The following is a 17,848-nucleotide window of genomic DNA, read 5'->3' as shown; positions in this document are numbered from 1 at the left end:
CTGTCTCATTTTGTGGTGACTTTTTGGAGGAATTAGGTAATATTTTACTCATTGTTTCCTTAAGGTAGCCTAGTTTAAATTGAATTCTTGAAACCTGAAATTTAAATTGGGGTATATAATATTGTTTACAATATTGTTACTACAAAATGAGACTTTCTTTTTCTAAACAGTTAAGTCATTCAGTTGTCCCAGGACTGTGAAGTTTACCATAGAGTGGCATTTGGAGCATCATACCTGTCACAATGACTATTCTGAGTTGGAAGTAAGTAAAATGCAAATTTTAAATGAGTGTAAAGCTATAAAGGAAAAATTACAGAGTATAAAGATTTATTTGCTCATTAAGTGAGGAGTCTAGAAATAGAGACTGTACTTTTAGAAGTGCCACAGATTTATTTTGGGACTTAACAATAAATGCTTTAATTATGTCAAAATATATGCTTTCTGAGAATACAAGTCTATCAGTTTCCTTGTATCTATGAAAAACATTAGTTATTATTTAAATCAGAGTTATAGGAACCATTGATAAAGGGCTTGTGAATCATACATAAATAAAAATAAACTTAATTTAAAGAAGAAATGTAAAAATTTCATTCATCCAGAAAATGAGTAGCAGGGAACCTAGGGCTTTAGTGCAGATGAGCAGATTTCATGAGTATGAGTAGATCTCATCAAGAGGTGAGGAGGGAGACGGGAGACTGTGAGAGGAGGAAACAGAGTCCAGGCGAGGTCAGTGTGTGCTTCCTGAGGAAATCACAAAAATATTCACTTAGATTGCATAGGACATCAGATTTAGGATATTTAATGTTGATACTACCCTATTAGCTGATAAATCTTATTCAGATTTTGCCAGTGTCTCAAGAACGTCCTTTTTAGCAGCTTTTCTTTCTTTCTTTTTTTTATACAGAATCCAATCCAGGATCACATTGTATTTCTGCATGATTTTTTTTGGGGGGGCGTGGGGTGGTCGGCTGTCATTCATGACATGACACCGATACATACAATCGATTTATTTTTATAAGATGTCCCTCAATTTGAGTGTTTCTTAAATTTTCTCATGAATAAATTCAGGTTATATTTTTGTCAGACACACCATACCCTGGAGAAGGAAATGGCAGCCCACTCTAGTATTCTTGCCTGGAGAAGCTCATGGATAGAGGAGCCTGGCAGGCTCCAGTCCATGGGGTCACAGAGAGTCGGACACTGCTGAAGCGACAGCATGCACGCACTAGAAAATACACTGTTTTGCCCCATTTTTGATGATGTTAATTTGCTCAGTCAGTTAGGGAAGTTTCTGTCCATTTTCCACTGTAAAGCTGCTACTTTTCTCTCTGTTGTTAACAATAATTTGTGAAGAAACACTTTTGTATTCATGTGTAAATATCCTGTTTTCCATCAGTCCTTGTTTTAATGCTCTTTGGTCCTTGCCTGAGTAATTAGTTGTTAGTGATGACTGCTGGTGCTAGCAAGTAAGGAGCCACTTGACAGCGCAGACAGATGTAGGAGATGCGGGTTCGAACCCTGGGTCGGGAGGATCCACTGCAGAAGGGAAGGGCAACCCAAGCCAGTATTCTTGCCTGGAGAACCCCATGGACAGGGGAGTCTGGTGGGCTCCAGTTCATAGGGTCGCAAAGAGTCAGACATGACTGAATTGACTTAGCTCTCGCACACATGATGATTGCTAAATGGTGATTCTCTAATTCCCTGCTTTCTTCCACATTTACTAGCACCCTGCTATGAGAATGCACTCTCCCTTCTCCTTTATCAAGATGGACTCACTGATTTTTAGTTTGTTGGGTGGGTTATAATCTCTTACTGTTTTTATGTATTTTGCTCAAATTGTCCCATATGTGGCCAGTTGTTGTTTTTCAGTCGCTCCGTTGTATCCGACTCTCTGTGGCCCCGTGGACTGCAGCACGCCAGGCCTCCCTGTCCTTCACCATCTCCCAGAGTTTGTTTAAACTCAAGTCCATGGCCTTCCGTTTGGCCATTGAAAGCCTCTTAATCTTTTCTTGGTGCCCGGGAGCTGCCATTGGGAGCCTGGTTTTATTCATCCTCCAGGAGCCTGGAGCCGCACTGTTAGTTGATGTGTGAGTGAAAGTCCCCTGCAGTCCCTGGGGTTTTGCCATCTGTGCTTTATGTTACTATGTATTTGGTTTATCTGTCCTTGTAACTGAATACTGCTTCTCTCTCTAAAACCCTTTCTACGTGGAGTAGAATGAAAGCAATCCCAGGACAAAGTGTTATACACAGAATTTTATGCAGAGCTTTTTTTCTTCTTGGTATTTTGTTCTACTGAATGTCTCAAGTGTTCCAAACAAAGTAAATTTTTGGTATTGTTTAAATATTAAGCGAAAATAAATTATGACGTAGAACTTTACCTTGTGTAGGAGCTGTCACAGAAACATGAACTTCCCGTCACTGAAGACTTTTGTGGCCATTATTTCAAGAACAGTGAATGCTGGACAACAAAAAATGAAAATGTAGAGTGCGGCGGTGATTTACAGCTGTTTCCCCCACTGAATGTGAGTATCTGTCTCACCGTGTTGAAATCAGATGTATTTGTTTCCCAGTGAATATAAATATCAATTTAACTTCTGTGTCACCAGTGTTGTGATAAAGAAAGGTCTTAATTCATCAGTTTTTAGGTTCGGTTCTTTGGCGTGCATGGCAGTACATAGTAAGTGGGATACTGGCGCCACTGTTTGACGCCTTTGTACCCGGCGCAGCAGCGTCCTTGGAAGAGGACCCTTTTATCAGCCTTTTGTGGTCTGCTGTCACCGCCTCCCTCTCTTCTGCCCACCCCAGGCGGGCCTTGGCCGCCCTCACCCCATCAGAATGGCTCTAGTCAGGATGGTCAGTGACCTCCCTGGTGTGAGACCGCACGTCCGTTGCTCTTACTGGAGGTCTGTCAGCTTACCAGCATTTAACACACTTGAAAACTGTCCTCTGTGCACTTTGTCCTACTAAACCTGGAAGACTGGACTCTATAATGCTAATAGTGATCATCCCTGGGTAGTGAGGCTGTGGGTCATTTTAACTGATTTCTTTTGTTCTATAAATTCTGAACTGAAAATGAAAATGTCTTTAATAAAAATTTTGGGGACTTCTGTGGTGGTCCAGAGGCTAATACTGGGTGTTCTTGATAGGGGACCTGAGTTCAGTCCTCGGTCAGGGAACTAGATCCCCCATGCTGTAGCTGAGACCCTGGGTGCCTGAAGATCCCAGCGCTGCAGCTAAGACCTGGCGCAGCCAGATAAATATTTTTTTAAAAATCTAAAAAAACTTTTTTTTCAAAGGGTTCTTTTAAAAATTTGTGTTGAAGTATAATAAACATAAAATAAAGCATGCGTATCAGAAGTGTAGGGCTTAATGAATTTTCACAACCCAAACCCACCCCCATAGACCCAGATCAAGTATAGACCATCTGAGCACTTTGAATCCCCTTTGGGATTCATCCTCCCTGCCAATGGAAACCACTGCCCTGAAGAAGTAATTTTTCAAGTGTAGGATTTTGTTACGAGTGTTTAGGGTACAGTGAGATTTGTTCTCTGGTGTTCTGCCTTCAAATCTTTACTTTTTTTGTAACAGCTTTTTTTCCCCCCCTCAATTTGTTAGAACTATTTTTCCTTATGGAAATGCAACAGTATAAAATGGAATTATTTTGTTCTTTTTTCCAGAATAAACAATTAATATCAAATACTGGAAATGTCTCAAACCAGGAAGGATCAACAGTAAGTCTCTTTCTTTGCCTTTAAATCAAATATATACAAGTTAGAGTAAGACTGAGCAGAATCTGCTGATGGATAGATACTCATGATCTTAAGTAGGGTGAGTAGAATTAGAAAAGAAAAACAGAAGTGTAATTTAAAACAGTGTATATTCTTACATATGTCTGTGTGAATTTTGTACATACTTGTTTCTTTGTTTAAAAAAATCTCTTTAAAGCCATAATTTAAGGGTAACTTCTGTGTAGTCTTCTTTTACTTTAAAAAATAAAATCACACTGTCACATGCCTTAGACAACATAGCAGTGGGCTAGTCAGTATCGACTTTAGGGCAAGAAAGAAATAGAAACTACGATGTAGCACCAGGTGGAGGGAAAATTTAGAATTGGGGGGAATTACTAAAAGTCACTTACTAAAAGACTGCCCTGGTGGCTCAGGCTCAGACGGTAAAGCGTCTGTCTACAATGTGGGAGACCTGGGTTCAATTCCTGGGTCGGGAAGATCCGCTGGAGAAGGAAATGGCATCCACTCCAGTACTCTTGCCTGGAAAATCCCATGGACAGAGGAGCCTGGTAGGCTACAGTCCATGAGGTCGCAAAGAGTCGGACACGACTGACTTCACTTTCACTTCACTAAAAGTCAGAAGACTAAGAGGTTGAGAGGGTTACAGAGAGTTGAGTGTAGGGACCGAAAGCAGATTTAGGAGAGCTTGATGTTTGCTTTTAGACTGGGACTCTTTGCTTTTATGGTCTTCTTCAACCATCTTACGGAATAGTCTTGATAGTGGAAAGGCATTCAGCCTGCAGTGGTGCTGAGAGTGGTGCTGAGCCAACTCTTTGCTTTGTACACATGCTGTCACAGGTGGAGGAGGAGGAAATGACAGGGAAGAATAGGAAATACTCAGGAAGGAGTGTGAGAAGTTTGGTCCAACCACATGGGGGCGTTGGAGGTCCCAGGCAGTTCCCAGGCAGGCGGGTTCAGCTTCTCAGTGGGTCTGAACTCTAGCGACAGAGTGCCTGAAGGAATCTGAAAGTTTAGCCCAGCAGTCCCTGACCTTTTTGCTACCAGGGACTGGTTTCGTGGAAGACAGTTTGTCCACGGACCTGGGGTGGGGGGTGGTTTCAGGATGACCCAAGGACATTGCACTTACATGCCACCGCTGATCTGCTAGTCGGAGCTCAGGCAGTAGTGTCAGCGACGGGGAACAGCTGTAAGTACAGAAAGCTTTGCTCGCTAACCCACCGCCCACCTCCTACTGTGTGGCCCAGTCCTAACAGCCCAAGACTGCTACTGCTCTGTGGCCTGGGGGGGTTGAGGACCCCTATTTTAGCCTATATACTGTATTTGAGTCATTTCCAATCATGTTATATGACATCTTTCTTCCCCTGTTTAATTTTAAAACACACACATTTAACAACCAAATGCTTGATGATATTAGAAAAACTATTTGAAAGGTAATACTAAATATAGAATGGTAACTTTAGGAGGAAACCTGTAGAAATACAAGAAGTAGAAAATATTGGCAAGTGGAAAAGGCTTTTTCCCTCCTCCATCCTTTGGGTCTGGAAGGATGGTGGTAAAAAAAAAAAATGGAGGAAATCCTTCTGCTCCCCACTATCCTTCTACAGCCCGCCTCTGTGTGTGTGTGTGTTTAAGGAGTCCAATTCGTTTTTTTTTTAAGCTGCATTGGGTCTGCCTTGCGGTGCCAGGGTTCTTTGCTGCAGCACGCAGCCTTTCTCTAGTCGTGGCACTTAGGCTTCTCTTGTTGCGGAGCACAGGCTCTGAAGTGCACAGACTCAGTAGTTGCAGCACATAGGCTTGGTTGCCCCCTGGCATGTGGCATCTTAGTTCCCCGACCAGGGATCAAACCCGTATACCCTGCATTGGAAGGTGGATTCTTAACCACTGGACCACCAGGGAAGTCCCCCCAGTTCGATTCTTAACGGTTGATTCAAAGCGTGGTAAACAGTTGTTTAGCTATATCTTACAAAAGCAATTTAAAAAAATAACTCAAAGGATTTTTTTTCCCGTTTCAGGATGTTGTAGCCAAAACACAAAGAGATGGATTTCATATCTTTATTGTTTCTGTTAAAACAGAAAAAACAGATGCAAGCTGGAATTTGAACGGTATAGTTAAATAGTATACATGTTTACAGTCTGTTTTTACTGTATTCTGTATTTTTGTTATTAATTCAAATCTACATTCTCTGTTAAAATACATTATTCAAAAAGAAATTTCTTTAATCACAAAAATGAATAATCTGTTTATTTCTGGGACTTAAAACTTTATGCTTATCTTAACTCTAATATTTATTTTTTTTAACAGACTAGAAATTTAAAATTAATTTAAGCTAAATTTTAAAAAGTTTTAACTTCATGGAGGGCTACAAAATTCTCCAGATTAAAATAAAAAAATTTTTAGCGTGTAGAAATGGGTGGGCAACACCCTAATTGTAGTTGAAATAGATTATATTCTGTTTCTTGAAAAAGGCCATCATTGGGGGTTTAAAAATTTGTTCTTTAAAAAGTTGAAAAAAGAAACAAAAAACATGTGTTTGTAGCCGAGGAGTAGAAGCAGCGCCCCTGGCAGCCATGGCTCGTGTGCCCTGAGCTCCCCTGCCTGCCCAGTGAGGTGGACCCTCTGTCACGGAAAGCCGTGGCTCCTGGTGCCGAGTGTGAGCCCAGGCGTGCATCACGCAGTTTTCAAGGGAGCAAACGCTCTCATAGATCCTGGAATTGCCTTGTTGTGCACTTTCTAGGCTGGGCATCTGCTGGGCTGACAGTAGCCAAACAGCATGTGAGCATCCTGGGGGTTTGCAAACTGCCCTGATTCACCCACTGGGACTCAGAGGTGAAGCCACAGTCTGTCTCTGAGGGGCACCCAGTCCCAAGGGGAGGGAGAAAGCAATGAGATGAGACAGGCATGGCTGCAGAGGAGACCCAGAGCTGTTCTTCCCACTGAAGCTGGTAAAGAGGCTGCTCTGGAGAATGTGAAGCAGGGCTTCCTCCTGGAGGTGCTGTAATGGGCCAGACCATGCCACACAGGGGGCAGGGGCCCCGCTGCCATCCTGCTCCCCGCCTCCTTTCTTTGATACCAGTAGGCAGTTTTAAGTTTCTGCTGAATAGTAAATGGTGCAGTAGTAGTTGCTGAGCCCTGCAAGTCTTGTACTGTATCTGCCACTCTGTCACTGCTGTCTCAGACAACAACCCAAACTAGAATCTGGAGTTCAGTAATTTGTCCAAGTTACATTACGAAAGACAAAGTCGTCAGTGAGGTCAGGGACTCAGCCAGGGCCAGTCTCCGACCAGGACTACTTTGCTGTCTGCATAAGAGCCAACTTAGCCCATGCTGTATAACACCGTTTCTATAAGTAAAGATATCTGGATAAGGTTACATAATCAAACAACTAGTAATTATTCAGTACTTTGTGTGTGCTAGGTAAAAATTTAGCATTTGTTCACTTGGTTTATATTCTTGGAGCCTTAGAATGAGGTTACATTGAAAAACTTAAGAAAAACCTATTAATTTTAATACCTTAATTTCTTTATCCCCATCCTGCCTTCTCCAGTTTCTCTTTCTATGTTGGGACCTTATGGATATATCTCTGCATCAGATTGGCCTCTAATGATTGTGAGTATCTCTGATCATTTTTTTCCTTTTTTTAAAAATGAGTTTTGTATCCTAATTAGAATATTCAAAAAAACTTAAGAGACCAGTGGCAGTGATTCCTTAGCAGCTAGCACTGACATACCCTCTCTTTCTGGTTCCACAGTGACTGGGAGATAGAGGGTTGCAAACCTGAATGTAGAGATGCCAGTGCTCACTTTGTGTCAGTGCCATGCTGTGTTCCTTGTAACCTTGTGGTGCAGTGTCAAGTTAGGGAGCCTGATTTCTCCAGCTCGTTTTCTTTTCCTTGGCTATTCAGGGTCTTTTGTGTTTCCTAGACATCTCAATTTCAAATGATCAGAAGGCTTAACTGACTAAAATTGCTTCTCTTCCCACAGTTCTACATGGTGATGTGTATTGTTTATATCCTATATGGTGTTCTGTGGCTGATGTGGTCTGCCTGTTACTGGAAAGATATATTAAGAATCCAGTTCTGGATTGCAGCTGTTATTTTCCTGGGAATGCTTGAAAAAGCAGTTTTTTATGCTGAATACCAAAACATCAACAGCACTGGGCTATCAAGTAAGTAGTGACTGTGTCCATGAACATGGTGTAAGCCAAGAGCCTCCTAGCCTTTGTGAGCAGAGCAGAGGGGACTCCCCCTCACTACCCGCCTTCTTCCAGTGGTTTGGGAAACCATAGTCCAGTCCTCCTGCCTGGAAAATCCCAGGGACAGAGGACCTGGTGGGCTGCAGTCCATGGGGTCGCGAAGTCAGACATGACTGAGCGACTTCCCTTTTACTTTTCACTTTCATGCACTGGAGAAGGAAATGGCAACCCACTCCAGTGTTCTTGCCTGGAGAATCCCAGGGACGGAGGAGCCTGGTGGGCTGCCTTCTCTGGGGTCACACAGAGTCGGACACGACTGAAGTGACTTAGCACCAGCAGCAGCAGTATAGATGAAAAGGACAGAAGCCAAGAATAGAGTGTCAAAGTAGGTCTTTGAACTAGGATAGCATGTGTATGGTCTTTGCTTTCTGTGTTCTTGCTGACTTTCCCTGATTTCCCTCCTGGGGAGAAAAAAATTCCCTAAAGTTCAGCTACCAGTGACTGGCTTAAAGCAGTACAGAATTCTGGACTGGGGACGTTGGGTGCTGCCAGTCCTTTAAACACATTTCTCTTTTTTTCATCCATCCTCTTTCTTCTTTCCCCAACAAAAAAGAAAAGAAAGTTTGGCCACAGGAGTCAGATGAGTAGTGTAGGGTGGATGGCGCCTGCAGCCTTTTACAAAGAGCTTCATGTGACGGTGGGAGGCACCGTCCCAGTTTACACAGTGGGACGTGGGACGTCGGCCGAGCATTCAGTTGGGCATCTTTAGACGTGTGCCCCAGACTGCTGAAAGATAGAGTGCGCTGTCTATACAGAGGGACTTCCCTTCCAGTGGTTAAGACTCTGTGCTTCCAGTACAGGGGGCACAGGTTTGATCCCTGGTTAGGGAACTAAGATCCCTTATGCCTCGCAGTGTGGCTGGTAAAAAAAAAAAAAAGGTGGGGTGGGGGGGTGGTGGCCAGAAAAGTAAAGATATAGTGAATTTCATCACTGAACCTTTGAAAGAGAGATAGCTCAAAAAAGTACTCAGGATGTACTCGAATAGTCAGTTACAAATAGTGCAGATTTTCAAAGGGTGTAGTTATGTCATTCTTTATTTTAAAATCCTCTGGGGAAAAAAGGGTGAATTGGAATGTAGATGAGACAAATGCAGCATAATGTTGATAAGTATTGGTGCTGAGTGATAGTACATGGGAGTTCATTATATTGCTTTCTCTGTTGGAGAGAAAACTGTATTGTAGTTTCTCAAAAATTAAAAGTTTAAAAGGACAATATACAAAAGAATAAAGCAAAGTCACACATCTAGGGAGGCCTGTTGGGGTGTTATTACTCTCTAAGAAGTTTTAGTCATGTATGAACACATGTGTGCGTGTGTGTGCGCCCTCCCTAAACCAAATGAGGAAAGGGTAAGTTGCTGCTTGTGACTGGTTGTTAAAGCATTCTTGAGTGTCAGAGGAGGTAGGTCAGCTTCTTTGCTGCCAGTGGTGAGGAGTCTCTGTCTGGAGAAGGTGGTGTGAACTTGGGTGAGGGGCAGCAAAAGCCTGAGATCCGTGAAGAGGAGAGCCCACCTGCCACTCTCAGGGCCATCAAGCCCTCTGAGACGGCTCCTCCAGGGCTCGGAAGAGAAAGCCCAGGCAGCTGTCCTTGTCTTTGAGGAGTCCTGTGGAAAAGAGAGGTGCCGGATGGAGCCTGGGCTGATGCTGCTTCCGATTTCCCCAAGTGTGGACTCTGAAACCCAGGCTGTCTTGCTTAGCATTGGTGCTGGAAGGACAGAATCTAGAAAGTGAAGCAGTGAAGAAACAGTGGTTGTTAGGACACAGCAAGGGTGCGCTAAGGATACGTCAGTTGGCTTGTGCTTCGGTTAGGCAGCAGGCAGATGTATAAACTTACTGCACGGTGTATCTGAACTTCTTCAAGGTATTGGACGAGGCCTCTTGTGGTTTCTTCTGGAGAGGATGGAGAAATGTGAGCTGAGAAGAATAATTAGGTGGATTAAGAGCTGGTTTCTGAGTGTCTTTTTCCTCCTTTCTGTCTTCACCACCAGAGCTCTCAACATCTCTTGGCTGGATTCTGGAGTCGCCTCCTAAGCATTTTCCTCTCCTGTATTCCTTCCCAAGCCATTAAGTAGAGCAATCTTGATAAAATAAAGCTGTCCATTTTATTCTAAGGGTCAGCAAGCTCTTCCTGCAAAACCTGCACAGGAAATCTTTTTGACTTTGGTGGCTCTGTTGCAATTTCTCAACTACTGTCTTAGGAGCTGAAAGATGCCACAGATGCAAATGGACATGGCTACATTCTCCAGTGAAACTTCATTTCAAAGCACACGTCAGGCCAGATTTGGCCTAGAGACTGTAGTTCGTCAGTGCAGTTTCCACTCTTCTTTTTGACTTGTCTTTGTTTGTTTATGGGCTGCTCTGTGTCTTAGTTGTCCAGCATGTTGGACCTTTAGCTGTGGTGTGCAAGCTTGCGTGGTGTCATGTGCGATCTAATGTCCTGACCAGGGGTTGGACCTGGGCCACCTGTGTTGGGCGCAAGGAGTTTTAGCTACTGGAGCGCCAGGGAAGTCCCACTTGTATTTTTTATGGTCATTGACTTCCCATCAACTTTAGCAGCAAAACCAGACTCACGGCCTGGCATAAAACCCAGGTGAATGGGCCATGCTTCTGTCCCAGTCTGATTTTGGCCTCTCTCATTACATGCCTTGCTGCAGACCTGCCAAACTTTCACATCTTGCAGCATTTTTTTTTTTGGCCACGCCGTGAGGCATGCAGGATCTTACTTCCCTGACCAGGGATCGAACCCACACCTTCTGCAGTGCAAGTGCAGACTCTTAACCACTGGACCGCCAGGGAAGTCCCGTCTTGCAGCATATTTTGCTCTTTCTCTTTCTTCCTTCATGCCTCTGCATGTGCCATTTCCTTTGCTTTTCCGCTTTCCCTCCTCCGAACAGTAACTCCTACTCAGCCTTCACCTCTTCCCTTGGACTGCACAGAGATCAAGCCAGTCCATCCTAAAGGAAATCAGCCCTGAACATGGGAAGGACTGATGCTGAAGCTGAAGCGACAATACTTTGGCCAGCTGACGCGAAGAGCTGACTCATTGGAAAAGACCCTGAAACTGGAAAAGAATGAAGGCAGGAGGAGAAGGTTGACAGAGGATCAGATGGTTGGATGGCATCACTGACTCAGCAGACATGAGTTTGAGCAAGCTCTGGGAGATAGTCAAGAACAGGGAGGCCTGGCATGCTGTAGTCCATGGGGTTGCAAAGAGTTGGAGACAACTTAGCAACTAAACCACAACAGCCTTCAAACCCTGGTGTAGATGTCACTTCTGAGAAGCTTTTCCTGCCCCATGAGGTGTAGGTCGCTTTCCTTGCCATCCTGGGACACAGACTGTGTTTCCTCCAGCTCTTGCTGCATTCTGTCCTGCCCAGAGTCCAGGCTTCACAAGGGCAGGGAACATGGTGTTTCTTTTCCTGTGACAACCACACAATGGGAGCGGAAATCAGTAAATGAAGGGGGCAACCTGGAGAAAAATGAGCTCTTGAGGACATTATGGTTTTCAAGTATTTACAAGACAGGAAGGGAGTCTGGGCTTCCCTGCTGGTTCAGATGGTAAAGAATCTGCAATGCAGGAGACCTGGGTTCGATCCCTGGGTCAGGAAGATCCCCTGGAGAGGTGAAGGTGAGGTGAGGTGAGGTGAAGTCGCTCAGTCGTATCCGACTCTTTGCGACCCCACGGACTGTAGCCTACCAGGCTCTTCCATCCATGGGATTTTCCAGGCATGAGTACTGGAGTGGGTTGCCATTTCCTTCTCCAGAGGATCTTCCCAACACAGGGATCGAACCCAGGTCTCCCACATTGTAGGCAGATTCTTTACCGTCTGAGCCACCAGGGAAGTCTCCAGGGTCAGGAAGATCCCCTGGAGAAGGGGATGGCAACTCACTCCAGTATTCTTGCCTGGAGAATTCCATGGATAGAGGAGCGAGCCTGGCAGGCTACAGTCCAGGGGATTGCAAAGAGTCAGACAAAAGTGAGTGACTGCTGCTACTAAGGAGCTCTAGTTCTTTAGCCTCAAGTGGGGGAGTGAGAACAGAGGGGAGCTTGAGGAGACTGTGCCCCATAGAGCTGATCTGATACAGAGCGAGTTCTTCAGGAGGTGGAGAATCCCCTTCACCGAGGTTGCAAACAGCATTAGATTAGATGACCTTTAAATTTAAATATGGCTAATTCGTCTGAGGTCAGAATATAGTTGTAAGAGTACATGTGTAGAGTCTTGGCGACAAGCGTCCAGGTGGACCCAGAGCAAATGGTTTTCCTTCTTCCCCGTCAGCTCAAGGGTTACTGATATTTGCGGAGTTGATATCTGCGATTAAGAGGACTCTGGCTCGCCTCCTGGTGATCATCGTGAGCTTGGGATACGGCATCGTAAAGTAAGTGGAAAAGACACCGCACCTCCACCCTGTGAGCGTCCGTCTCCATGATACCCGCTGTGAAACTGGACAGGGAAATACCTGCCAGGATGTGTTTTTTAAGGGACTTTACATTTTTTAATCAATTAATTATCTGGGTGCGTCAGGCCTTAGTTGTGGCGGTTGGGGTCTTTGTTGCAGCATGGGCTGCTCTAAGGTGAGGGCTCCAGAACGCACCGGCTCTCTAGTTGTGGCACAGGCTTAGTTGCCCCGAGGCATGTAGGATCTTAGTTCCCTGACCTGGCTTCGAAGTCGTGCCCCCTCCTCTGCATTGAAAAGTGGATTCTTAACCACTGGACCACCAGGGAAGTGCCTTTAATGGATTTCCATGCACTGGCTGTTTTATGCATGTGTGCTCAGTGGCTTCAGTCGTGTGCGACTCTTTGCGAGCCTGTGGACTGTAGCCCGCCAGGCTCCTCTGTTCATGGGATTCTCCAGGCAAGAATACTGGAGTGGGTTGCCATTTCCTCTTCCAGGGGATCTTCCTGACCCTGGAGACTTTCCTGGTGGCTCAGATGGTAAAGCGTCTGCCTACAATGTGGGAGACCTGGATTCGATCCCTGGGTTGGGAAGATCCTCTGGAGAAGGAAATGGCAACCCACTGCAGTACTCATGCCAGGGATTGAAAGCACGTCTCTTATCTCTCCACTCTCCTGCATTGGCAGGCAAATTCTTTACCACAAATGCCACCTGGGAAGTCCTGCTCTTTTATACTTTCCTCAAATAAAGATCCTAAGTTCCAGTAACTTTTTATAATTAGATGAATAATCAACTTTAAGGATAATGGAAAATTTAAAATGATTCTTGAGGCGCGGGTCACTTTCTATTTCCTAGGCAGCACAGTTACGTGTTATAATTGTGTTTGAGATACTGTAAGAGAGCATGCTCTGACTAAACCCCAGGTCACCAGAATTTTTGTCTGAAGCCTGGCTATCCCCTGCAGATCCTATCAGGATCTTTTCTCCCTCTTACTTTTGAGTCCCTGGTTGTGAACATGGAGGAGTCTGTTCCCTAAGACTCTGATTCCCAGAAGCTCAAACCTTCACACTGAACCACAGCTACGTCTTTTTTTTTTAATATTTATTTACTTGGCTATGGTGGATCTTAGTTGCGGCATGCAGGATCTTCAGTTGTGGCATGTGAACTCTTAGTTGCAGCATGTGAGATCTAGCTCCCTGACCAGGGATCAAACCTGGGCCTTGGCATTGCATGCACTGAGTCCTAACCACTAGACACCAGGGAATCCCAGAAATTTCAGTTCTATTTTCAAATTGCCAATTGCTAAAAATCATCATCTTTGCATATTCCTGACTCAATTATACTTTCAAAGAATCCAAACTGTTATTTTAATTCTTTTTAATTTGAAGAATGAAAGCTGAAGTCTATTAGGACTCTTGTTTGGAGGTATTGAGAGAGAAAGCGGTGGGATTTGATTTCCTGACATCCTGCTCTTTCTCTGCCCACATCATAGAATCAATCAGTGGATTATCTCTGACAAGACACATCTCAGAATGGTTTACAATGTATGTTCGTGAAAGACTTAAACGATTAGTTCTGCCAGTGACCCTTAGAATTTGGCACTTTCTAGGTTTCATCAATCTTCTCATCCATTCTGTAGACATAGGACTTGGGTTATGTTCATTATACTGCTTGAATTTCAGCAGCAAAATCTCCTGGTCTCAGAAACGTTGCCTCGAGAGTTCCCTGGTGGTCCAGTGGTTAAGAATCTGCCTTGCAATGCAGGGGACACCGGTTCAATCCCTGCTGCGGGAAGATCGCACGTGGTACAGCGCAGCCAAGCCCATGCTCTGCAACTACTGAGCCTGTGTTCTAGAGCCAGGAGCTGCAGCTACTGAGCCCTTACTCTGCACCTGCTGAAGCCCGCGAGCCCTGGAGCCCGTGCTCTGCAATAGGAGAAGCCCGTACATCACAACGAGAGAGTAGCCCTTGCTCTCCGCAACTAGAGAAAGCCCAGGCTCAGCAACAAAGAGCTTATTACTTAAAATAAATAATTTTTTTAAGTGTTGTTTCACAGGCACCGATACAGTTTTAAGTCCTAGAGAAGGAGGCCTGTTTTTCCTGAGCCTGTTTTTGCCTTGTTCCCAGGGAATAGCCTGCTTTAAACAGAACCCCTCTGTGGTGGGAGCTGACGGGTGAGACTGGACGGTGACGTCCTTGGTGCTGGAAGCGGGGCCGGCTGCTGTACTCAGACGCACTTTACTTACCTTTTTCTTGTTTCCTGTTTCCTCCTCCTCATTCCAGGCCTCGTCTAGGAACCGTCATGCACCGGGTCATTGGATTGGGGGTTCTTTATTTTATCTTTGCGGCTGTTGAAGGCGTGATGAGAGTCATTGGGGTAAAAACTGCATCATTCCACTTGCACTTTTTTTTGTTGTTGCTGTGAAATACGACTTTACTTTCTTATCTCCTGAGATGAATTTTTAAAGATAGGAAATTTGTGAAAAGGGCCCAATTTTGAGTACTTCCCCCACACCCCGTGGACTGTTTCTCTTTTTTAATATGTCCTGAAAGTAAAAGGCTAACCAGAGCAGTTTAAAAATGATACGGTTTTTGAAGGCACTGCCTGGTGTCACCCTAGGAATGATTAATAGTCCCATCTCAAAAGCGTTCATGGTTATTCTTTATGAAGAATGTTCATCTTTATCATTATACAGTCTGAACACGTTCATTTCTTCCTTAACCCTTCGTTTAAACATGTGTAAGTGAGCAGAAAGTTAATTTTACCTTCTAAGCATGCAGACATTGCATGTCTTCGCTCTTTTAAGCGTCAGGTACTTGTCCATTTTCCCTGACTGGTGGGCTCAGTATTGAGGGGACTCAGTGGCGCTACTCGTGGAGGAACCAGGAGGAGGTAGTGTTCTAGGGAGGAGTGGCTCTGGCAGCCAGGGCAGCAGTAGTTCACCCCAGAGAAGAGCGAGTATTTGTATCTGCGAAGACCCCTAGATGTCTAGCTCTTGGTTTTCCTTCCTAATATGTTTGATGATGACTTAGTGATTAAGGAGCTTATTATTTATTTATTTATCTATTTTTGATTCAGAGAACTGTGTAATTTTTACTAAGACGTCTTTTGGGTTAGATAGTGAAATCAGACCATTGTACACAGAGTGAATAATCTGTACATTGCCACATACATTTACTTCACATAGTTTGATCTGACGTTTTAAAGACGGGCATTTGTCCAATAATGTTAAAAACCTCACCCTCCTTCCAGTGTCTTGGACATACGTGCATTCTGGGTTAGAGACACCTCTCTTCATCTCTGACTCCTTGAAAGGTGCATTTATTATTACTTTTACATAACAGTGAAGAACTTTCTATTTACATACATAATTCATAGAAAGCTTATCTTTGCTGGGAAGAAAATAGAAAGGATAAACATCCCACAGGTAGATGATGTATTTCTTTACACTTTGACGTGGTCAGCATCTTAGATGTGGCGGTTTTGGGTGTGATTCTCTGTCAGCTCTTGAGTAGCATGTGCATCCAGGCTGTGGTTTCAGCTCCTCTTCCTTGTTTTACCTTTTTCACATCCTTTCACCTGCGAGGGGAGGAGGAGGAGCCCATTGCTTTAGAAGCCGTGGCTGCGCGTTTGGTGAGGAGAGGGCAGAGAGAGAAACGGTTGACCTGAGTTGGGCGGGACGTGCTGTGTTTTGCTTGCCACTCCATAGCGCAGTTTTACGTTATCACTAGACAGGCTGAGGACAAACTAACATTTGTGGCTACTAAAACAGATAAATTCCATGTGCTCAAATACAATTCTGTTAGGCAATAAAATCTTTTATATAGCCTTTTATAAAATGATGAGAGGAGATAAACTGTTTTTCTTCGTCAGATGATTATTATAATGAAATTTTTACGTTCAGATTTTTTCCCTATTTTTGTCTTTCAGGGTTCTAACCATTTAGCTGTTGTCCTTGGTGACATCATTTTAGCACTTATTGACTCCATTTTTGTATGGTTCATATCCTTTACTGTGTCCTAAAGTAGTTTGTTGTTGTGTCATCAAAATCATATTATCTTTAATTTGTAATAGTAGCAGAGAGACATATAATTATGCGTTATAGGAATTTAGTTGAAGATGAAAAAGTAGCAATTCCTCAATTTAAAAATATCTTTATTTTTTCTATTAGTTTAGCAAACTTAAATGAACATACTGAGGAATCAGGTAGAGGAGACAAGTACTTAACTAGGAGCAACATAGCAATAATAATTGCCATTTTACAGAGGTGCTGTGCAAACAGGAAAGAGAAATTAATTGCAGGCTGACAGTCCAGAAAGACTTCACGGAGATGGTGACATTTAAATTGAGACTGCACGGACAAATGGGAATTTACTAGGAGAAGAATTAGGGTTTCCCAGGGGCACTAGTGGTAAAGAACCCGCTTGCCAGTGCAGGAGACATAAGAGATGCAGGTTCGATCCCTGGGTTGGGAAGATGCCCTGAAGGAGGGCACGGCAACCCATTCCAGTATTCTTGCCTGGAGAAGCCCATGGACAGAGGAGCCTGGTGGGCTACAGTCCATAGGGTCACAAAGAGTCAGACACGACTGAAGCAACTTGGCAGGCACGCACAGGAAAAGAACTGGGGGAAAAGTCTTCTGGGAAGATATGAGGGGACCAACTTATTGGGAGCAAGAAAATATAGAGACAGTGGCAGAATATCTCAAACCAGCTTGCCTGTGAGTACCACGTGTGGGAGAATCTTAGAAGGTGGGGCCAGAAGGGAAAGACAGAAGGACATGCTTAAGAGTTTAGAGTTCTTCGAAGGCGGAAAGTATCAAGGAGTTGAAGCTGCACAGGTGAATGGCATGATCAAATCTTCTAAGAGAACTCGAGGATGACTTTTTAAAAAATGCGTCAGAGGACTTGCGGTCCAGTGATTACGACTTTACCCTGGGAGCTGAGCAAGTACAACTGCAGGGGAGGTGACCTAGCTACTGGGTCTCCCTGGTGGCTCAGTGGTAAAGAATCCGCCTGCCAATGCCAGAGACTTGGGTTTGATCCCTGGGTCAGGAAGATCCCGTGGAGGAGGAAATGGCAACCTACTCCACTGTTCTTGCCAGGAGGATCCCGCAGACAGAGGAGTCTGGTAGGCTAGAGTCCATGGGGTCATTAAGAGTTGGACACGACTGCGACTGAGCACACAGGCAGACTAGCTACTAGCAGGGCTCAGCATTGCCATCGCCAGCCTTCGTGTCTTCTCTTCTGTCATTGCATGTTTAGAAAATGAGCTTAAGATATCTGTTCGGTTTGGAATTATCTTATTTCTAAGCTTGGGTATGCTTATGTGAGGGAGCATGTGTTCCTCCATCAACTACTTGAGCTACAGACTTTGCATTTTAAAAACCTATGTTATCTTTTCTTCTGGTCATTTACACATGTGTGTTTCAAAGAATTCTTGCTCTTAACCACCC

The 17,848-nt window shown here is 44.3% G+C and overlaps 1 protein-coding gene across 5 annotated transcripts in view; it reads left to right on the top strand.

Moving 5' to 3' along the window:
• Window positions 1–17,848, top strand: part of TMEM87B (transmembrane protein 87B) — a 49,534-nt gene that overhangs the window by 9,829 nt on the left and 21,857 nt on the right. For 4 of the 5 annotated variants that reach the window (XM_059891616.1, XM_059891618.1, XM_059891620.1 and 1 more), the window contains 9 exons: window positions 171–262; window positions 2,388–2,522; window positions 3,678–3,731; window positions 5,762–5,852; window positions 7,295–7,356; window positions 7,731–7,914; window positions 12,275–12,374; window positions 14,676–14,769; window positions 16,324–16,397. In XM_059891616.1, coding sequence (XP_059747599.1) covers window positions 171–262; window positions 2,388–2,522; window positions 3,678–3,731; window positions 5,762–5,852; window positions 7,295–7,356; window positions 7,731–7,914; window positions 12,275–12,374; window positions 14,676–14,769; window positions 16,324–16,397 — 886 coding nt within the window. The remainder of the gene's footprint in view (window positions 1–170; window positions 263–2,387; window positions 2,523–3,677; window positions 3,732–5,761; window positions 5,853–7,294; window positions 7,357–7,730; window positions 7,915–12,274; window positions 12,375–14,675; window positions 14,770–16,323; window positions 16,398–17,848) is intronic. The other variant, XM_059891617.1, reaches the window with a different exon arrangement.

This window comes from Bos taurus, chromosome 11 (genome assembly GCF_002263795.3).
Source record: "Bos taurus isolate L1 Dominette 01449 registration number 42190680 breed Hereford chromosome 11, ARS-UCD2.0, whole genome shotgun sequence".
Taxonomy (NCBI): domain Eukaryota; kingdom Metazoa; phylum Chordata; class Mammalia; order Artiodactyla; family Bovidae; genus Bos; species Bos taurus.
The sequence above is the reverse complement of the archived record's forward strand: the minus strand, read 5'-3'. Positions and strand labels throughout refer to the sequence as shown.